This window comes from Lepidochelys kempii, chromosome 3, assembly GCF_965140285.1.
Source record: "Lepidochelys kempii isolate rLepKem1 chromosome 3, rLepKem1.hap1, whole genome shotgun sequence".
Taxonomy (NCBI): Eukaryota; Metazoa; Chordata; order Testudines; family Cheloniidae; genus Lepidochelys; species Lepidochelys kempii.
Genome location: NC_136382.1, coordinates 118,056,931 through 118,080,604, shown reverse-complemented (window position 1 = coordinate 118,080,604; position 23,674 = coordinate 118,056,931). Strand labels below are relative to the sequence as shown.

Genomic DNA, 23,674 nt, shown 5'->3' with positions numbered 1-23,674 from the left:
AACCAGGCTTATAATAATAATAGTAATAGGCAATAGTTTTTCTTTTAAAAGAGGGGAAAAGATCAATTTCACAAAAAATAATTAATTTAATCCTAAACTGTGAAGGCTGTCTAATGACCCTCAGCAGTACGTTAATGTAAGCAACTGTTCAGTACGTTAGCTGCATCCACTCAGAGGATGTCTCTTATAGTTCCCAAATACAGGGCCTAATCTCCAGACCTAGCCCAAGCTGCAGGAGTTCATGCTTTTAGCTTTTGAGGTTCCCTCATTTGTTCCCGATATCAACCAAGATGTCAATTGTCTCACTAGCAGTGGCTGAGTGAGGGGACTGACTTTAACAGAATACTCTTAAAATAAATAAATAAATAAATTAAATAAAAAAGACCGACATACTTGCTGCAGAGAGGGGACAAATTGTGACTGTCTTAAAAAAATTTCTGAACTGACTTCAGGAAAAGCCTGATGTGTGATTAGACGGGACTGATTCTAGCTGTGGTCGGTTTTGCCATCCAGACAAAATACCAAACAGAAGGTAAAAGGATGTTAGGGTTGGACGTCTCTTCATAGTATAAAACACAAAATGGCAATCAAAGGGTGCTGTGTTTTCAGCAGTATGGGTGAGTTTCCTTTATCTTCACCAAACAATATGTGGCCTTTACTTTCCCAGATTGAGTGTATTCCTAGATTAACATAGCAACAAAGGCAAAATGCATGGATGAAGTCTGAAAAATATATTCCAAGTCATATGGATAGCACATGGATTTTGCTTAGACTATGAAGTGATCCCTTCAAAGGTTGCTGATATTTCATGGAAAATCATTATCTGGAAAAGTGAGTCTTCCCTTTTATTTTATTTCACATTGTCTGCACTTTTCTATGCTTCTTTTACTTCTTTCCCGAGGACACTGACAAAAGCAGGAGGGTTATTTCTAAAAAATCCTTGTGTTCTGCTGATCTTCATCTAAACTTCTCCCTTACCTGAAGTCAAACTCTTCTGTTTGTGGTGTCATATTTATGTCCATAGGAACCTAATAAGTACTGTGATAATTCCTTTATAATTCTGAGTTGTACAGTGATTCTGACTGACAACCAATTGTGATGTGAGAGAAGACTCTGAACCGATCAGGAATAAACAGCAGCAGATGAACACTTCAATACACATCTTCATACAGATGTTCTTAAATAAAGAGCAAAGAGGAGGAATATAGAATTATATCTAAACAAGATACTACATTAAAATAACATTAAAGTTGTAAAAACAGGCACACAAAGGTTAGGAAATGCTAGAATTAAGAGGCAGATAAAATTCAAGTGGTAAATTGCAACAAATTTAGTTCATTCACCTTTGCTCACTACTCCAGATCCCTGGGGTTTATTCTAACTATTCAAAACCCGGAGCTGCTTCTAACAGCTAACATTAAACAAAACAAAACAAAAAGAGAAATGCTTTTGCCTCCCGCCAAAAATTTCCAAAATACTCATATGAGGGTTGAAGTTGGGACAGTGGACTTACTCTATATGTTGGAGTGTACACTCCCTCCTACAAGATTGAAGAGCTAAAATAGGCCAATTAATGTTATAGGCTACACTTGGATGTGATGGCTAATGGCTGATAAAGCCCAGCTGTGGGAGGAGCTGGGACAAGCTTATAAAAAGAGGTAAGAGACAGCTGAACTGGCCTGAGGGTTGCCAACTTTCTAACAGCACAAAACTAAACATCCCTGTTCTGACCCACCCCTTCTCTGAGGCCCCATCCCCACTCACTCCATCCCTCTCCTCTGTTGCTCGCTTTCCCCCACCCTCACTCACTTTCACCTGGCTGGGGCAGGAGGTTGAGGAGGGTAAGGGCTCTGGATGGGGGTGAAGGCTCTGGGGTGGGGCTGGGGATGAAGGGTTTTGGGTGTGGGTGAAGGCTCCAGCCTGGGGAGGGGGAGCGGTGCGGGCTCCAGGAGGGAGTTTGGGTGCGGGAGGGAACTAGGGTTGCCAGCTTTCTACTTGCACAAAGCCGAACACCCTTGCCCTGCCCTGCCCCACCCCTTCTCGGAGGCCCTGCTCACTCCATCCCCACTCCCTATGTCGCTCTCACTCCCCAACTTTACTCACTCGCTTATTTTCACTGGACTGGCTCAGGGGGTTGGGGCCAGAAATTAGGAGTTCAGGGTGTGGGAGGGCAGTCTGGGCTGGGGCAGGGGGTTGGGGCATGAGGGGGTGAGGGCTACAGCTGGGGGTGTGGGCTCTGGGGATGAGGGGTTTGGGGTGCAGGAGGGTGCTCTGGGCTGGGATCGAGGTGTTTGGAGGGTGGGAGGGAGATCAGGGCTGGGACAGGGGGTTGGGGTGTGGGAGTGGGTCAGAGGTGCAGGCTCTGGGCAGTGCTTACATCAAGCAGCTCCCAGAAGCAGCAGCATGTCCCCGCTCCAGCTCCTAAGCAGAGTCACGGGCAGGCCGCTCTGCAATGTGCCACACACCCCCAGCTCCCATTGGCTGCAATTCCTGGCCAATGGGAGCTGCAGAGCCGGCACTTGGGGGAAGCGTGCAGAGCCCCCTGGCTGCCCCAACACATAGGAGCCAGAGGGGGGGACATGCCGCTGCTTCCGGGACCCACGGCAGGTAGGGAGCCTGCCTTAGCCTCACTGCTCTGCCGACTGGACTTTTTAACATTCCGGTCATCAGTGCTGACCGGAGCCACCAGGGTCCCTTTATGACCAGGTGTGCCGGTCAAAAACAGGACACCTGGCAACCCTAGAGAGGACTCTGGGCTGGGCTAGAGGGTGGGGGTGCAAGAGGGGTTTTGGGATGTGGGGTTCTGGCAGCACTTACCACAGCTCCCAGGAAGTGGCCTCCAGGTTGCTGCAGCCCATAGGCATGTGGGCAGCGAGGGAGGCTCATGCCCACAGGTGCCCCCCCACAGCTCCCATTGGTCCTGGTTCCCAGCCAATGGGAGCTGCGGAGCCAGCACTCGGAGCGGGGTAGCGCGTGGAGCCTCTCTGGCGGCCGCTTCCGGGAGCCACGCGGATCTAGGGCAGGTAGGGAGCCTGCCTTAGTCCTGGGTCCCCGCTGCATCGCCGACTGGACTTTTAATGGTTTGGTCGGCAGTACAGAACCGGAGCTGCCAGGGTTCTTTTTGGACTGGGTGTTCCGGTTGAAAACTGGATGCCTGGCAACCCTAGTTGGGCTATGGTACTGTGGCTAGTTGGCTAGGGTAAGCTGAGAGCTTGGATGGGCTGAACAGAGCTGGAAATACAGGCTGAAAGAGAAAGGCTGAAAGTTATGCTGGCAAATGAGGAAGAAGCAAGGGATGAGAAATGGCTTCAGAGTAGGAAGAAGTGGGGGAGGAAATAGAAATATCAGTATCTGAAAAACCGGAAGCAGGCAGGGAATGGGAAAAAAAAAGAGTAAGGAATAGGATCAACATTCTAATCAACAAATCATTAGTGGAAGATATAAGAATAGGAGATGTTAATCCCTTGAAAACAGCAGAATGGGTCACATGAAGTATTGCAGATCTATTAAGCTCTAAAAGAATGCGGCATAGAGACTTATTAGTGGAATGTACACATAAGAAATAGGCTGAGAAAATTCTTAAAACTACAATTTTAGGAAAAAAAAAAGTAATTTGCCAGCCACTTAAATTTATGACAGAAGCAAGAGTGGTAACATAGAGGGATCCACTAGGCATGATTGAGGATGAAATTAAAAGGGCACAAGTCAGGACCAAGTGCTGTTTGTTAAGTGACTGATTAGCAAGAGAGGGGAGAACACACAACGTCTACAACTGTCTGAATAACATTCAAAGGTGCAGTGCTGCCTGATAGGGTTAATATAGGGTATCTGTTCTTCTGGGTTAAGCCACACAGCCTGGCTCCTTTGAGATGTTATAAATGTCGAAGATTTAGGCATGTGGTGGCTCTCTGTAAGGTGTGGAGGAGAACACTTGTATGAGAACTGTGTAGAAGGAACAACTAAAATGCAGCAGTGGTGGGGATAAGCCCAGTGCATCATACAAAGTGTGCGTGGCAGCGGAATGAGCCAGGGAGATACATAAAACTATCCATAAAACAGCCTATGCAGAAGCTACCAAAAAAAATTCACAGCATAATGTGGAGAAAGAGGAAAATGCCAGTGAAGGAAAAGAGCTACTGGTAAAATAATATGCAGTTCAGGGCAGGAAAGATAACATAAGGGGGATAGATGAAAATATATGGCTTGTAGGTAAAGATAAATTTATAGCATTTATGAAAGAAGTGATTAATTGTACTCTACAGACAGGGAAGAAGACTGAAAGAATAAAAATTATAACAAAAGCCACAGGAAAGTATTTGGATATAGCCAATCTCTTGATAGGCTGCATGCATGCAAATTTAAATGAAGGTAAAAATGTAGTTTAAGCAATGTGATTCTAATGGTGTTTTTTTTTTCCTGGAATGCACATAGTTTAATAATGCATGGACAGGAATAAAAGAAAACTGTTTTGTAAAATGGGAAAGCAAACCTGATGTGATATGAGTACAAGAAACCTAGACGGTGAGAAAAGTTATATTTGTTTAGACTGGCAGCTATGATGTCCTCAGATGTGACAGAAATAACAGGAGGAGGAGGGGATCTGTATATTTATAAAGGAAGGTCTTAGCTACATTCACATGGATATACAGAATATAAATCTTGAGTTCAATACTGTTGAGGGTCCTCTGCAGATAACAGTACCTTAATACCTATCTAGAATGTTTACAATCCATGTAAACAAACTAGGCAATCTAGAACTGGAAGAGATAGTTAAAGGTGTCATAGGCCCATATATTATTTGTGGAGACCTTAATAGCCATAATGAATTATGGGGAAGCAGAAAAACTTATTATAATGGCAAATGCCTGGAACAGTTCATTGACATACCCAATCTGGTATAGCTCAATACTGGAGCACCTTCTAGGTTTAATTCAGTGGCTGGAACATTTTCATGTTTAGAGCTGGGAATTGCAACAAGCAACATAATAATTAAATGTAGCTGGGAAATCTGTAAAGATGATGGAAGGGGAAGGCCACTGCAGGAGTTCCTACCTGGAGCCTTAGAAATGAAAACTGGGGACTCTTAAAGAGTAAGTGTGCTGAGAATCTAAGTACCAACTCTATAAGTAAAAATCTAGAGGAATTTCAATGATAATATAAAGGGAGTTGTAGCAGCAGCCAACCTCACCACAGGTAAGACATCAAATTGCCACAAACTCCAAAATCCAGTTCCCTGGTGGAACGAAGATTGTAAAGCAGCAATTAAAGAAAGAAATAAGGCATACAAGCAAGCAACGAGTACAATGAATAGCAAGGACTTACTGAACTATACAAGATGTAAAGCAGCAGCAAGAAGAATTATTAAAAAGGCAAAGAAAGGGTTGGAGAAAGCATTATGAGAAAATGAACAAAGATTTCAAGTTTTCAGAGTTATATAAATAAGTTAACAGAATGAATGGAATATGAAGTAAAAACAAATGTACACCTGTCTATCATAAATGCGGCAGCACCAACCATTCTTTCTCTCAGGTGCTTGGCTAGCGGTTTTCTGTTCACATGCTCTGGGTCTAACTGATCACCATATGTGGGGACAAGAAGGAACTTTCCCCCAGGTCAGATTGGCAGTGACTTTGGGGTTTTTTGGGCTTCCTCTGCAATGTGCAGATGCGGGTCATTTGCCAGGATTGTCAGCGTATATCTCACTTAATCATTTCCCTGTCTTTTCTGGGGGGCCAGAGGCAATGGTGCTCCTCAGGCCCTTCTGTTCTCTGCCAGGGGTAGACATAATAGTCTAGTCTTCTGGGAGCTGTAATACTTTGATCCGATTTTTGGTGGTTGTGTTTAGTGTGGGTGGTGGTGGCCTGTCACGTTTAGGAGATCAGACTAGATAATCTAGTGGTCCCTTCTGGCCCTAAACTGACTATAAGTATAAACACAGAATTTGACCCCTGGTCAGATGTTGATCCCTGCATGTTTGGATGCAAAGTTCACGCTTACATCTGCAATTCCAACCACGTGGGTTGTTTATTAAGAATCCTCTGAACGGAGAGAAGTACAGTACTGCAGTAATTTATAGTAGCTGGATACTATATATGACCAAAAGTCTTTGAGAATTCTTCCAAGTTGGGGGAGGAGAATGCATGGAGTCAGCTTGTGTAACTAGCAAATAATCGGGTATTACTTACATTATTTGGAATTTGTTATACTTTACATGTGTAAAAATAATTTTCCTAACTTGTATATTGCTTGACTGACAGGGATCATATTCTGTTTTAACACAGTAGTCTGTGTAACATTCGTAATTTCAGCATGGTTTCATGTGGTGCAAGTCCAGGCAGAGTTTAGCCCCTATGTTTTGTTTTTATAATAAAACATAAGAAATTTCCATTGTTGCACAAAGAACATTGATTTTCTTCGAAGGCAGCTGGATAGTTAAGAACATGATCCTTCAAGGTGACTCTACTGGAGCACTTCTGAAAATGTGGTCACTTGTTTACATTCCCAAATATTTATTTTGGAGCCAACTTTAAGCACTCATTTTTACTATTCTCAACTGAACTGTGTTGAGGACATGTGGCAGGATACTAGGGTGCCAGAAGTGTGACATTTGTATCCGAAAAGGCCTGTCCACAAACAAATATCAAGGAACTTGGTTACACTGTGTTTGTCCCCTAATGAGGTAATAAAATGGTTCCATTTTTGTAGTGTAGACTGGATCTTAACCTTGTTTCCTAACTAAGCTAAAAGCTTGGACACTGAGACAAGCCTTTAGATGTTTTTGTTGAATGGATGCCATTTGGAATACAGTACATTGTGCATGAATGAAAAGCACAATTATTTTTTATTAATGCATTGCAACAAAAAGTCACATAGTAATTTGTGACATTTTAAATCATTGCCAGAAATGAAGGAAATGCACTTTTCTAATGCTTCTCATGCTTCACTACAATGTCTGCTAATAGGTATTCACACTGAATAATGATAAAAGTACTTAATTATTGAACTGTAGGAAGCCACATTTTTAAAATATTTGACTAACCATGAAGAGTGGACATTATTCCATTCCCAGGCTAAAAGAAACTGGGGTTTTAAATAATTAAGCACTTTGAGTGGAAAACTGAGTGCAGGAAGCCATGACTTCTGTTTTTAATTAATATATTGCTCTTCTGGCTTACCACTAGGGGCTTAAGAAGTTGGTGATCTTTATATTTCACTTGGAGTTTCTTAAACTCCATTAAATGGACTATAGCAGAATGGCGACATTGTTGGTGTTGGTCAGTAACCAAGCAGACTGAGGATTATTCAGTTTTCCTTCCTGGTACAGATAATGTGTGAGATGATTCTACTTCTTGCTGTCAGCCAAGGAATAATAAAATATACTAGCAAAGTGTGCATCACATTCCTCTCTAAAGGCTCACCCATCATTGCAACCAGATCAAGGACTTACTCCTTGAAATCTGTTGTTGTAAAGATGACCCATGCGAGAGGTTCATAGTTTTGTGTTACTGCAAGAGGTGGCTTCCCTGGATTAAATTCTGTGGCAACATGAGGCAGCTTTCAACAGAAAGAAACAAATGGGTTCCATTTTATGTATTCTACTGATGCACACGGTCAGATACTCAGCTGGAAGGAATTGATGTAGCTTCATTGACTTCAGTAGTGCTACCCTGATTTATACCAGATTGGAGTTTGGCTCTCCATCTGTATTACACTATTCATGACAGAAACAAACATGTTTACACTATAATATTAGAATTTTATATGCACTTTAATTACAAGAGGGAGAGTAGGTTTTATTTTACAATGCACGTAAATTCATGTAAGTACGTTTTGCCTCATGAATAACTTGACCATTTAATTATATACAGCAAATACCAAATAGTGGCTACAAAATACCATATTACCACAAATTTATCTACATGGATAGTTGTCTTTTATACCAGAAAGCAGGTTACACAGCAATTGCTTCTGCACAGTGTTTCTTTTGTACATTTTAAAGTGCTTTAGCAGCCAACAGAAAATGGAAATAGAGACTACAATTTTATTACATTGATTAGAAAAACATAAATGTTATGGGCTTGGTTTTAAAAAAACAATTTACTTGCAAAATGTAACTTTACTGTTTTTCTTTTTAAAAAAGACCTAAAGTGAGTTCTGTATTTGCTTAAGCTCGTCACAGATTTAACAATAGTGATTCACATTTTATATAGGTCCTTTCATCCTGAAGGATCCCAGAGTGCTATACAAAAAATGAGTACTTGGATGTGTCTGAGATGTTACTGATTGGACAGGTGAAACTGGAGAAACTAGCTCAAAGAGAATTTATAAACACACTGTGCTAGCTCTGAAAAGATTAACAATATACATATATTCACAATGGAATTTACAGAAAAAGCTGCAGTCCCTTTATTGATCCATTTTACCAGCAACAACAACTCAGAGGAACATCAAACCTTTCCAACTGTTATTCCCACTTGCTTCTTCCTGAACAAATGACAATGCATTCTTTTTATTGGTAAAATATTTTTGTATGTTAAAAGTGGAAAAGGAGGTTAAGGTTTGGGTTTTTGAAGTGAGCATTGAAAAAAGTGAGTAATTTTCCATTAAAATGCTGAAAGGGTCATACTTTTTGAGAAAGTTCTCTGTGTGACACAGGTAGCTTTGATCTCCTTTGTTATTGTAGCTGATTAAGTGATGATTGTTCATATAAAAACCGTGTTGTAACCGATGCAAGAAAACACCATTAGAAAGCACATTTCTAGCTGAAACTGTTCCAAAATATCCCTTGCTGTGTTGTATGCAATTCTGCTTCCATTTATTAGAAAATGACCTCCATTAAGCAGCCTATATTTGTCCATCCCTTGAGTTTTTGCTTCCAACCTAATGCTACTGTAACCATTCAGAGCAAAACTCAGGCCATCTGACCCCACTAATGTCCAGTATTCCCCTTTTAGATAAATGTATATATTCTGGATGAATATGTATATTTGGTACACTGGAGCATGCTAAGCCCCCATTTCATCTGACTCTGCCTGCTATTAGGTTTCATGCTTCTGTAACGAGCCGTGCAGATTTGCTTAGTGGCAAATCACTTTTATGGATTTTAAAAGCAAGCACTTTCCTCCAGGAGGGAAGAAGTGTCTCCTACACATTCCCCACAAACACACCTTGGCACTGGTGTTGTGATTGCTTTGAAGGCTATGCGGCAGGACACCCTCTCATGGCAGTGGTGTGGCTTCAGCTTCCAGAAGTTCCAACTGAAAGGAAAGAAATTGTAAATACCATGAGTAGGTCATTGATTTCCCCTCCCATGTGTTTCTTGCAAATATTTTTTTGGGGTGAATTTACCCAGCATTTGCTGCTACTATCTCACTGTGCAAAGCTAAAGGCAAGAATTTCCTTTCAGTTTACATCAGGAAGGCAGAGGAAACTACCACAAAAATTGTGGTTTGAGCTAGTGATCTGACTCTGATTTCAAAATAAGCGTAGTTCTTCCACTTAAAACCTCTTGCTGGTTCTCAGTAACGTAAGGTGGCAACAATTGTGTTCATTTAATTGTTTACTCACATATTTGAGTGGGCTAGACTGGTGTGAATCGACATAGTGCCATTGAATTCCACTGAGTTATGTTGATTTACACCAGCTGAGGATCTGGCCCAATATGTTTACAACAGAGGAATTAAAATAGAGAAATGTCTTCTCCATGACATACACTATGTTACCATGTTTAAACTAGAATACATTACATGCCAAGTACATAATGGTGGCAGTTTTCTTTCTGTACGGAGAATCCTATGTGAATTTCATTAGTAGAGAACAACTTTGGTCCCTTCAATGCACTTTTTGTAGTCATTGCTGAAAAGTTAGTGTTCTCTGTGATACATGAACATCTTCTTCTAAGCTTTTGCTTCCTATTGTGCCAAATACAATCAATTGTCACTCTGCTAAATTAAGAGTTTTAACTTTTCTATAGCTCATCTGTAATAGTCCAAAAGTTCAGTCTGAGACGGGAATTAAATCCCCCGCCCACGAAGCCCCCAATAGCATATCATATGGTAGATAGCTATAGTTTTCTTTGTGATCAGTGCTGCACCTGTGCAGAAGGGCACTACCAACAATTTCAACAGCAAAACCTGCCAGTTTTTCTCTCCTTGAAAGCCATTTATCATTTCTATGCTCTGACAATGGGCTATATTTTTCAGTGTTGTAGCAAGTTGAAATCAAGGTGAAACACCTTCCAAATGAAGTGTTTGTTGCTCAAAAAGTAGAGCTCCTGATTAGACTTAGACCACTGGTTTGGTTGAAACAGGAAAGGAGAAGCTCTCCCTGCACCAGTCACAGAGGAAGAGGTGCTTCAGGGCAGCCCTGCTCACCCAGTGAAACACAGGAGAGGAGCCTCTTACTTTTCTTTTAGCAAGGAGGTGTTTTCTTTAACTCCTGGTTTAAAATAAGATATGACCTGAGGTCAAACCCGAGCTCAAATTTAGGTTTAGCAGTGTCAAAATTTCACAAGCTTTATTTCAGCTCTGTCTGCAACTCTGTGGTGGAAATTCCACTAGCAGCTACTTAGTTAGAAATGGATTATAATCCTCAGATCTGAATATTCCTATGCTTTGGGGAAATCTACATCCAAAAATGAATGTTGTGGCTTAGGCCCATCTCTAACTTTTATCGATCAGTTAAAGCTTTCCATTTTTCATATACTAATGAACATGTGTGTTTCCTGATCATTTAGTTCATTTCACACTTTTAAAAACTAGCTTCAGCAATTGCATGCATTTTTATAAGAAAATCAGTTAGTTCCAGTCCACCGAGTGTCATTTATTCTTGATTTTCTTCATGAGTAGTAAGCCAAACAGATTTGAGAATCACATACATTAGAGAAAAAGCAATGGGCTCATTTCTAGAGCCACTCCATGTACAACAGTTATAGAGCTTCAGAATAGGGCCCAGTTCTAAAGAGCTGCTGAATTTAGCAATAAACATTCACAAAAATGACACTTTTCTGCCAACCAGGTTATTTAGGAGTATTCCATTGGATCCCCCCCCCACACACAATGCTTTATAGTAATTGAAGTATGCTATTATTTATAGTGTGGCTATGCCCATTTTTAATAATATAAGGTGCAGTTCTCCCTTAAGATATACAAAGCAGAATTTGATCCACAGCATACTTCTGAGATGGTGCAAAATAATTTAACAGGGGAAAAAAAAGATAGGGGCTACTCTACCTTGCAAACACTGGGCATAATGTAAAGGTGGCATGCTCCGCTCCTGGGAGATGAAGCAACTTGTGTCACTCTTCGGTGGTTCTCCCTGGCTAACTCAAGGGATGGAGCTGATGGGTTCTGAAGTGAGTACTTGTCTAAACCTTCTTGGTTAAGGGAAGCTTGGCACACTTTGATTTTTTTTTTTTGACTGTGGGGCTGTATATAAATGTATAAATGCACTTACAGTGATGTATAAGTGAGGAAGGAATAAAAAGCAAAGAAGGAATGGAGGGATCCTGAGGAAGTCCCTTTCCCCAAATAAAACTGCTTAATGTTAAAGTACTTTGGACTCTTCTATGAATGACCCAGCATAGGTATGGAGTATAAAGGAAAGGTCAGACACTCAGCTGGTGTAAATGGCATAATAGCTTTTTGTTGAATTTGATGGGACTATTCGGGTTAATATCAGCTAAGAATCTGGTCCAAAGATTTTAAAATCACTTCTTACCCCAGTCAGGTGAACACTATCTGCAGGATTCTGTTTCCTAGGTTAAAATCTGCTTGAATATTTTTCCTGCATCAAGGATGCTAATGATCCTATTGTTACTGAAAAAGACCTTTTTATTATTCTTTTTGGCAGCTGCTGATTATCTTAACAAAGATCAGCTGTTAACAAATTGTGTTGATGATGACTGCTGAATTCTGAAAAGTCCAATTCATTTTGATGGATTCATTTCTAGCTAATTGATTGTCATCGCCACAGTATCTGAGCACCTACTTCAATGAACGCAAGTGAGATACTGCCATCTTTTCGGAACAATTCAATGAATTGTCACTTTCTGACACACAATTCTTTGTCAAATTCCCAAGCAGCTCAAGTCTCAAGCACTTTGGGCTTAATCTTGCTTGGGTTCTCAGTGCCTTCAGTTCTCATTAACTTTAGTGGGAGTTAAGAGCATTCAGTCAGCACTTTGTTACGGTCCTTTGTCTGTTCCACTGAAAATGATATGAATTGTGCTGAGCAGTCTAAGGAATTAGTACTCATACGAAATCCCCTCTAAGGCTTTGTCTACACTAGAAAGGCTTGTTGGTATAGCTATAGTGAGAGTTCTGTCAAACCCTCCTAGTGTACTGTAGATGCCGCTTATACTGGAAACAGAGTGCTTTTGCTGATTAAGGGTCAGTCTACACAAACACTTAATGTTTGCAGCAAGTTGGGGTGTGAATCTACCCAGCACCAGCAGGTTTTGTGCCCTTTTTCTTTTTTATGTGAATTGTAAAGAAGACTCAGAAGATCTTGATAAAGGTTTATTTTTCTGCTTCATTTCTTTGATCACAGGAACGTTACGTTTTTCTTTCCCTGTTTAGCTTGATGTTTCCCGGGGAAGACTCAGATGTGGAATAGAAGCTCTCAGACCTAATTACAGGGGCATGGGTGTTGAATCACAAACAGAAGAGCTTCTTATCCAGCAGTTTGACAATTGAATTAAATAGGTGTCAATAAAAAAAAAGACAAAACAAACCCCAGAGTTTTAAACAGCTTGAATAAAAATCTCTTCCCCTCTCAATAAATCCAGTTTGATTTCCTTGGTACCTGTGATGCCATAAACCTACTCTTTCTTTAAGGCCAGTCTTCACACACATGTTGTACTGCTTTAATTATACCAGTATAGCTGAAGTGGCACAGACCTCTTGGCACAGACCTGTGGACGCACTTATTTTGTCATAAACTTGGCTTGCATTGTAATAACTTATTCTTCTATGGGAAGGGGTTACAAAGCTTCTTTATACTGGCAGAACTGTGCCCACACTGGGGGTTTCACTCGTATAACTATATAGGTTAAAAATATCACACTTCTAACCAACATAGTTGTACTGGTACAAAAACTGTGTGACGACTGGGCCCAGGCTTGCATAGACTGCCAGGAAAAACAGGACCTTTCAGAACTTCTTCATAGACCATAAAGAAGCAAAAAGATTGCACAAATATATTTTCTGCCTTTGAAAATCATCTTTAAAATGGGAGGAGGATAGGGATATCTATTTGGCTTACCACCATGCACTAGTGGTGTGAATAGAAAAGTCTATGATCCTTCATCAGTCATTCACAGAATGTTCAGCAGTTGCAACCATTCTGTAAGTAAGACCATTCGGCTTCTTTCTGTGTGTGTGTGTGTGGGTGTGTGTGCGCAGCCACACACACACACACATGGCCTGATCATGCAAAGTCCTTTTGAGAGCCCCCTACTTCCAAACTTCATTGGGTATTGCGAGCACTTAGCATCTCACTGGATTGGGTTGTGTGTACGTGTACACCAGCTGTAAAGATAAACCAAGCTACCTCCTGATACCTATAAATCAGTAAAGACTGTAACTTCGGAATACATGTCATCTCCAGGAGGGAGGCCTGAATCCAGAGATGACATCTCCACTGCTAGTCATACCTGATGGTTAGTCCTATCCACAGTATTGGCAGTGGAGGCATGATCACGAGTGTTTTGTCGGATGCGGGTGGAGTTTTGTTGCTCGATAGTGGAGGAAGTGGGAATGCAGAATTCTCTGAAACATCTTTTGAAGTTTTCATCTAGAAATGCATAAAGGACTGGATTAAGGCAGCTATTTGTGTATCCTAAAGCGATACAGAAGTGCCAGGAGACTGTTTGGAACGTAGTTTCTGGAATATTGATCAAGGCTTTAATGATGACATAAATGTGGATGGGAGTCCAGCAGACAATGAACACCGCCACCACTACAAGGACCATTCTCGTGATTCTCCTCAGGTTTCTATCCTTCTCTTTGGAGCCAGACAGCATGCGGACACTCTTCAGGCGTAAAATCATCAAGCCATAGCACACGGTAATGATCAGGACTGGCATGATGAAGGCAAAGATGAATACACAGATTTTCAGTAGGTTCTCCCAGTACCAAGCTGGGTGAGAGAACGTAAGAGTGCAGTCAATGGAACCTAAAGTAAAACAAAATTATAGAGAAGAGTGAACAGTTCAGTGTTTAACTTGCTTTGCTTTAGTCTTTTCCTCCCCTCCCCGCGCCCCACAATATTGTACAATGCAATTTTATAAAATGAGTAACTGAAACAAAACAGTTTGAATGGCTGATGCATGTTTGTTTGCAGCCATGCAGGTACTTTACCACAGGTCTGTACATTTCCTGAAGAATGCAGTGTTATTGCTAGAGAGTTGTGACATTTTTGTTTGAAAGCCAAAACCAAAAGATTCTTGCTTTGTTTTTTTTGTCAAAAGGTTCACTTATGGTTTACAAACAAACTTGGGAACAATTTTCAGTTTCAGCATGAAATCTTTTGAAACAGGGCAGTTTAAACAGTGTTTTGTTTTGAGGATTTGGGGGTTAAAAGAACAATGAGGAAGGAGGATGGTTTTCCAGCTGTAGAAAGCAGCATGAAAAAGACACAAAAGCAAGAATGGGAGGAGGGGAGCAACAAGATGAGTGGGTGAAGCAGAGGGAGTGATAGGAGATGAGTTGCAAGCAGGGGATCTCAAAAGTCAGGAGAAGTTTGAATTTTATGCAAAATGAGACAAGACAGCATTGGAGAGATTTGGGGCTCAGTCCTGCAAGGTGCTGACCTGCATGCTATCCTGATCCAGCAAAACACATAGACACATGCTTACACACACTGAAATCAATTGGACCATTGTAACAGGGCAGGCATCTCTCCCTCCCTGGGGTCCCTTGAAAACAGTCTTGGACCACTTCTTTATTGTCAACACCTCTGTTTTCATTTGTTTCCTCCACCAAGCCATCATCAAAATTCCTGTGCAGCACTTTTACCTAGAGTGTCCTTCAATCCTCAGCCCTTTCTCCAGGGAGGAGAAGAAGACAAAGCAATCTCACCAGCCAGCAACCTGGCTTCCCCAGGGCCCTGCTAGCCCTCTCTCCTCCCTTTGCACTTCCTTCTTTTGGTTTTTAACTATCTTATTAGCGGATGGAATAGTTAGCTTCATAGCTTATCAGCCCACAGTCTTCTGCCCCCCAAGTCAGGCACTAACTACTTTCCCCAGAGAAACGTCTATGCAGGGATAAGAAACCTGTAACTGGCCCAGGTCAACTGACTCTGGCTCCCAGGGCTCAGGCTCCAAGCTGAAAAATTGCTGTGGAGACACTGGGCTCGGGCTGGAGCCTGAGCTCTGGGACCGTGCGGCCTGAGCATCTACACAGCAATTTTTCAGCCAAGAGCCCGAGCCCAAGCCAGTTGGCCCAGGCCAATCGCCATTTTTTTAATCCCTGTGTAAACGTATGCAAAGTGACCAGAGTGCTGGCTCAGCTGCTAGCTCCCAGCAGTCTGTCACAGTCACCTGCACGCTCACAAAAAGCACGTGCTTAAGTCCATCCCTAGTTACTACAGTGTTTACATTTGTGCATAAGAGCTGTGTTGACTCAGGCTCAGAGTGGTCAGCACCTTGAAGGTTTGAGGCCTTAAAGAAGTGCATGGATGGCTGAGGGAGGGAAAGGAAGATTAATTTAGCTGCTGATTGTTAGAGTAGAGCGGCAAGAGCCCAGGAGGCTGGAGAGGAGGTGATTATACCAGTCTTATTAAACATGGATAATAATATACACATTCAGAAACATAACTCGCTGGCTGAAATGATCAGGTAAGATGTCATCAATCAGATCAAATGTGATAAATATTTCCACTGAATGTTGGGAGTGAAGGTGATTTTGTGTGTTTATATGAAATCCCAAATGGTAGAATTCAAGAGATTCCCATAAATATTTTTGAGAGTGTTTTCTTTGCAATTTAATGTATTTAACACACATGAAATGTATTGGCTAGGCAGTTCTTTTTCTGTTATCCACATAAAGACAGCAGTTGCAATGCAAGATTTTCCACACTGCCCTCAAACCATAAAATGGGTATCTCCACATCTGTGGATTTTTCAGATTTCCCTCTCATTTGTATTATTGCTGCACTTGGAGTTCTTAATCTGCGTTTCTACATGTGTGTTTAAATTATCTTAACCATGACAACTCATCTTTTTAACTCTAAATTGTGACAATCATAGTGGCTACTCATGTTCCAGTGTGAAGTTCCTTTCTTTTGTTTGCTCTTTGGCTGGTAGCCACAACTCCCAAATGTCAAGCCGTAGAAGATACTTCTGCTCCACAGCATCAATATCTTAGCTCTCGTATCTTGTTGGCTTTTCTTTTTTAGTCCTGGATCTACTTCTGCGTTTGCTAGAATTATTATGCAGATGAGTTTTCTACATGGCTCTGGTGTTATTCTGGGTAATATTTCCTGTTAATGTGCTCGTTAAAAAGAAATTCTGAAATGCTAATATGCTATTATATTCTGGCATATGAGGGAAATGTAATGTTTTATATTATGGTGAATGTAAATCACTAGGTGAGTGTGCTTGATTACAAAAATAAGTTCTGTAATAAAAAAGGAATATTTTTATAAAGGCAGAATAGGCAAAATCTGAGTTGCATTGTAGGTGCTTTATATGTCATAGGAGAACTTTATTTACAGCATTTCTGTGCATCTAATATATGTATGTGTATGTGTGTGTGTGCACACACATACATACAACGAGAACAAAGCTCTTTAGTGATCTAAGCCAAAGTTCTCAAATATTTAAAGAGGGGAAGTGACATACAATGCCTTCCATATATAATATACACAAACAAGTTGTGCACACAGCTATTACCGTAATGCAAGTTAACATAACACCTTACAGTTTCCGTATGAGGAGAGATTAATAAGACTGGGACTTTTCAGCTTGGAAAAGAGATGGCTAAGGGGAGATAAGTTTGAGGTCTGTAAAATCATGGTTGCTGTAGAGAAAGTAGATAAGGAAGTGTTATTTACTACTTCTCATAGTACAAGAACTAGGGTCACCAAATGAAATTAATAGGCAGCAAGTTTAAAACAAATAAAAGGAGGTATTTCTTTACAGTCAACCTGTGGAACTCCTTACCAGAGGATATTGTGAAGGACAAGACCATAACAGAGTTCAAAAAAGAAATAGATAAGTTCATGGAGGATAGGTCCATCAATGGCTATTAGCCAGGATGGGCAGGAATGGTATTCCTAGCCTCTGTTTGCCAGAAGCTGGGAATGAGTGACAGGGGATGGATCACTTGATGATTACCTGTTCTGTTCATTCCCTCTGGGGCACCTGGCACTGGCCACTGTCAGAGGACAGGATACTGGTCTTTGGTCTGACACAGTAGGGCCATCCTTACGTTCTTAAACCATATCTTCAGATTGTGTGCAGTATCACTAAGCTAACTCATGCTCTTGTCTCTGTAATCCTATTCTTTCTATCATCCTTCCGCTGTCCTACCCCCCTCCCCGGATCATATTTTTACTTGGAACTTGATTGGCTATCTGAGACTCCTGAACCCCATGAGGAGTTCCAATAAAGTCAGTGTGGGGAAATCTGTTTGCAGGATTAGACTGTAAATGCTTTGGTTTGTACTAGTGGTGCCCTGCACACTTTTTGATAGTTAAGGCTTGATCCGGTGCATTAAGGCTCTTTCCTTTGAAATCAATGGGAACTTTGTTACTAGCTTCAGTTGGCTCAGGATCAGATCCTAGGTCAATGAGTGTCTTTCCACTGATTTCCTTGGGCTTTGGATGAGGCTCTTAATAGGTCAATAATAATTTTTTTTACATGAAAACTGGAAGCATATTTTAAGAAACAAAAGCTCTTGAAAGTATGTTCCTTACTTGTCAACTATAGTTTGTGTACATTTCATGACGTGACAGGCTTCATCTACATATGTGTTCATCTGCAGTACTTGGTGTATATTTTGTAAATATAGATTTTTGTTTTTTGGAGGGGCAGAGTAGATGTGGAGGATAAGACTTAAAACCATAAGTCTGGGGACCTTATGGTTTTAAGTGAGCATTTAAACATTCAGTTTAACTCAACCCCAGTTATGAAAGTCAGACTCACCGTGCCTGTATTTTGTGGTTGCCATGAACATAACTGGCAGACCTATGGTTGAAGAAAGAATCCAGTTGCAGACATTGACAATTTTGGCATTTCTGGGAGTGCGAAAATCAAGAGCCTTGACTGGGTGGCAAACAGCTATGTAGCGATCCACACTCATGGTGCAGAGTGTAAAGATACTTGTGAACATATTGTAGTAGTCTATGGATATAACGATCTTACAAAGGATTGTACCAAATGGCCATGTTCCCATCAAGTAATTCACACTCTGGAATGGCAGAGTACTTGTTGCTAGGGCATCTGCCAGGGCAAGGTTGAAAATATATATATTGGTGGCAGTCTTCATTTTGGTGTACCTAGAAAAATCAGCAAAGTGGGTGAATGAACACAGCTATCAGTATTAATCAATAAAATCAATACCAGTGACTTACCTGTAGGAAGCAACTGTGAAACAACAGTACTGGCTTTGAGATTATCAGAGACACATTTTATAATTAATTTTATTTAATCAAGAAACTGTCTAATGCACAGGCTTCAAATGAAATATTTTTACACACCTCCATGAATGTTTGTAAAACAAAATGAAGTATTGCTCTAATAAGTGACAATGCAATCTAGGAGAAAATTTGCAGAAGAACCATTATGGCTGAAGCAGAATTGAGACAAAAACTGATTCAACAAATATTTTTAGTATCCACTGGGCACTACACTAGATGAAAAGAACTGCTGTATCTACTAAGTATTGGAATTGCAGTATATAAAAGTGGAGACCTAAATCATATATATTGTGGCATTGCAATGGTTCAGATTCTTGGTGAAGAAGTAAACAAAGAGAAATGTCCAATATGTCTAAAAATCCAATTTTATTTTAAAAGTTTTTGGCTTGCTACTAATTTTAGGAAAGTTATATTTAAAACTTACAATATTACATAACAAATTTACTATAATTATGTTACAACAGTGGAAAATGTAAGACGATCTCATATCCTGACCTGGTATATTGGTCTGAGTGACTTACATAATTAGGAAAAATTGAATGAGAAAAGAGCTGCTGTTAATATAAGAACTAACTCTTTAGAAGTGTACACTTAGTAACCAGCTTTAAAAATCAATCAGTTAGTTTTAAATCTACCAAGTACCTTTCAATCACAGCTGAACAAGTAGGTTTTTGTTGTTGTTGTTAATTTAAATCTTAATTTGAGTTAGGCCTGGCCTGCACCTCAAATGTAGGTTCACCTAGCTACGTTGCTTAAGGCTGCAACAAATGTTGTGCCCTATATGACATAAGTAGGCTGACCTAATCCCGTAGACACAGCTAGGTCGATGGACAGAAGGATTCTTCTTCCACCTAGCTCCAGTCTCTCTAGTGGGTAGATTTACAGGGACGGTAAAACCCCTTCTGTTGCTGTAGCAAGTGTCTATGCTATAACTCTCCAGCGGCATCGCTGCAGTGCTACAACTGTGCTCCTGTAGTGCTTGTAGCATAGATAGACCCTTAATATTGCTCTGAGTGGTGCATTAACTTCCCCTTTTGTTTCATTAACCTTTGTGAACATCCTACAGTGTAGTATTCCCTAAGCCATTTGATACTGCATGAGGTCGTTGAGTTTAAAAGATTTGCAGTGGTAAAATGAAACTTTCTCTCACAAAGTAAGTTTCAGGCCATTCTGCTCGGGAATTCTGATTGCTTCCTAGGTTGCTAAGCACATTGGTTGTCCTGTTCTCAGTGGATCAGATGATCTTTTTTTAAATTAAACTCCTTTGTGGTCCCACAAAATAACATATAAAGTGCCTTACCAAACAGAAAATGTCTTTCATTTTAAGGACTGATTTGTAAAAGAAACAAATTACTAAAGATCTTTTTAGGAGGCCCTCTGGGGAAAGACGTAAAAGGTGTAAAGGAAGATATTCTGTGTTTCTTTCTCTTGCCTTGCTCTGTTTAGGAGTTTTACTGAATAGCTGCTGGTTGTAAGGAATTGGTGGCCACCATTAACTAGTGAAGGCAGATTTGTACAACCTGAACATGGTTTCAAGAACTTTGTTTAAAACTTCTGATCTAGCAGAATATCTGAAGCAGCTACTCATCTCCTAATTTTCTCATTTTATAGCACTGTGTATGTACAGCCATAAGCAACCTACATTTAATGTTTTTGTTTTTTTTATAGTTTTCTCATAGTTTAAAACTAAAACAGCAAGCGGTTGGTATCATACTCATTTTGCTTTTTTGGGGAAATTATGATACATAGTTATGTATCTAAATTATAAACCAAAGCACAGAATGAATTCTGCAACAATAAAGTACCCAGGCTGCTCATTCTACTGCTACTCCCCACACTGCCAGGACAGAAGGGTTAGTACATAGGTTACTCAACAAACATCAAGGTGATCAGAGAGAGACGTAGGTTCTGTGCGAGGTTCTCAGAGTACCCTGTGGAGACTTCTTTCCTGTGGAGAGGTACTTAGAAGAAGCTGCTGTGATCCTAAGAGATACTGAAACTGTTGGGGGAGATTCCATGTAGGAGAGATTCAGAAAAAGCCAGAGCTATCAAAACAACAGATAGGGAGGAGGGAGAAAAAATTGGCTGGTAGGTGATGGTTTGCTGGAGGGAAAGGGTTAATATGGGCCTGAGAGCCAGTTAACCAGCCTGTTTGCGCCAGAGGGTGGGCCAGTCCTAACTGGAAATAAATCTCAGATGGGGGAAAATAGAGCTTGTTGCCATAAAGAGGTGGGTGAACCCAGCTGAAGGAAGAAGACTCACAGGAATGAAAGTGGGAAGTGTGCATGTGTACTCACTTGTGTATGTATGTATGTGCTTGTGTGCGCTCTCTCTCTTGCAAGCAGCCTGAAAGAAGGCTGAAATGGAGGAAGGAGAGCAAACAAGCTACTCCAAAGATGAGCTGGAGACAAGGGTTTTGCCCACATGCTCAGGGTTCAGCTGATGACCATATTTGGGGTCGGGAAGGAATTTTCCTCCAGGGCAGATTGGAAGAGGCCATGGGGGTTTGTCCCCTTCCTCTGCAGCATGCGGCACCGGTCACTTGCTGGAGGATTCTCTGCACCTTGAAGTCTTTAAACCATGATTTGAGGACTTCAATAGCTCAGACATAGGTGAGAGGTTTATTGCAGGAGTGGGTGGGTGAGATTCTATGGCCTGCATTGGCAGGAGGTCAGACTAGATGATCATAATGGTCCCTTCTGACCTTAATATCTATGAATCTATGAAACTGTAGTCTCCATGAATCCCTGAGTGAGGGGAGGAGTGTGCCAGCCCCTGAACAGTAGGGTTGTTGAGGGAACAGGAGCTTGAGGCTTGGGATAGGGACAAACTGTAGCAGATTAAAGCTACTTGTGAGGAAGAGGTGGCTTGCTGAGCCCAACTGAGCTGAAGGTTTGGTTTTCTGTTTATTTTTTGTTGGACTTTGGCAAAGGAAGGCAAAGGCTGTCAGGGGTGCAGCTCTACAAAGGGGTTTGGCTGAGGGCCAAGGCACTTCTACAGCCATGGTACCTCAAAGGATGGGGGGGGGGGGTGGAAATTGAGGTAGCACTGCTGCAATGCCACATCTGGCCATGACGGGGCATGCTGGGACAACAACATGCCACACCACATAAAAGGGCTTTTCTACACTTAAATGCTGCAGCTGCACTGCTGTAGTGCTTCAGTGAAGAAATTGGCTATGATGTCATTTTGGGAGTTTCTTTTCAGGAAGAAGGTTCTTATGAAACTGGTAGGCTGCTGTTGTGCTCATTGAAATAAGGGGGCAGGCAAACCAGCCATTAGGAAATGTGCAGGAAAGACCCGTATACAAATAATGGACACGGTTCCTACAAATCTCTCTCTGCTGTGCTCGGGGACATTAAATTATCTCCCCAAACTAACACCCTCTGTGCACAAATGACGTGTTAAAACAAATGAGGACTTATTACGTTCAGATGGATGCATGCATTAAACTAGTTTATGCAGTTGAGGTCTCCTTGAATGGGCTTCAGAAGATTAAAATGCATGAAATACACCAAGCTGAACTAATTTAAATTAGCATTTATTTTCATGGCTGCTCTGATTAATCTTGTATACATGCCTAGATAATGTATCCCCCCTAATAAAGCAATAATTAGCAACAACATGTTTTCTTTTGGGGCTTTTACCATTGTTAGTTCATGGCACTTTAACACAAGTTGTACAACTTACTGAAGTTGCTGTTCCTTTGCTTACTGAAAGGAACTGCAAGGAATCGTTCTGTTCAGAGGTATTAGATGAGCGTTAGTTAGCACATGCTTTTTATATTGATACGTACAGCAAACCTTGCAGCACAATGGCGTGGCAGCAGCAGTGCTCTGTGTTATACTGTTAAAGAGCTGGATTAGGAAATAGACACTTCTCCAGGCCAGTCTTGTCCAGCAACTTAGTTTTGTACCTGACTGTATGAGGATATGTGCTACAGGTCCCCAAACCATACAATAAGCACAGTATTTGTGGCCTATCGTGGGCTCAGGGCCCAGTTCCGCATGGTCCATAGTGAGTCATTGAATAACAAATAATTTCAGTTCTCACTGGGCCCAGCACAAATACTGTTCAGAAATATTTTTACAAGCATCTGTCCGTTCTGCTGCCCCCCCCTCCCCCCGGCAGGAACTAGTGTCATTAAGAGCCTATTGAAAATGAAAGTTTGAACTCTAAAAATGCACACTCAAGTGGGTGAGGGTAAAGTCAGGTAAGGCCTGGGATGTGAGGAGAAACAGAGTCTCTGTGCCAAGGAAAGGGAGTGACATGGGCTTTCCATGTCATGGCTGCCTGGGTGTATTGGCATGCTGAAGCAGCAGTTTAGAAGGAGCTCAGTGTCTCTGCATTGGTGCTTGATGGGCTTTGTATAGCACTGTTGCTTTTGGGCTCTGAGGAAGTGAGGCAGAAGTACCAGGGCGAGCCCTTCAAATACCACTATAGTGGCAAAGAGACACTGGGCTTCCTCGCTCTGGGCCTCTCACACAGACATTGCCTCTGCACACAGGCTTCTCCACTCCAGCTAAACCCAGCCCCTGCCTCCCTAAAACTTGTACCCCTCATGCTCCCTGCCTGACTCACCAGCTCCTGCCATACCCCTTACTGCCAGGACTGCTTCCCTGTCTCACCAGGGGCATGTACAGAACACAGCTGGGGAGTTGGGAAGAGCCGGTTGAAATAGCATTTTGACAAAAGCTGAAAATGGACGTAGCTGAGAGACCTGAGCGGTTTCATCAACTTATCCTGACCCAACCCAGTTAGATGATGATGAGGAAGGGGGTTAACTAGCTATGTGTCTAATTATAAGAGTTCAAAAATGGCGTGTGTGTGTGTGTGAGAGAGAGAAGAATGTACCTCTGGGTTTTAGGGACTATGATTATTTAATTAGAGGAATCCAAAGAAGTGTGGCGGTGGTGAATGGGGGGGAAGAGAGAGTCAGGACAAATTTCAAAAGGGAGATTTAAATGTTTGTTCTGCAAAAGTTTAATAGATATGCAGCCACTTCTGGGATGGAAGGAGGCAATTTGCTGGA

At 41.4% G+C, this 23,674-nt stretch overlaps 1 protein-coding gene across 1 annotated transcript in view; it reads right to left on the bottom strand.

The window, feature by feature from the left end:
- Nucleotides 1-7,773: 7,773 nt before the first annotated feature.
- The window catches only part of OPRM1 (opioid receptor mu 1), a 32,530-nt gene continuing 16,629 nt past the window's right edge, over nt 7,774-23,674 (bottom strand). The window contains exons 2-4 of the mRNA XM_073335232.1: nt 18,149-18,501; nt 13,655-14,175; nt 7,774-9,257 (exon numbers count right to left, since the gene is read on the bottom strand). Coding sequence (XP_073191333.1) covers nt 9,219-9,257; nt 13,655-14,175; nt 18,149-18,501 — 913 coding nt within the window. The 3' untranslated portion in view covers nt 7,774-9,218. The remainder of the gene's footprint in view (nt 9,258-13,654; nt 14,176-18,148; nt 18,502-23,674) is intronic.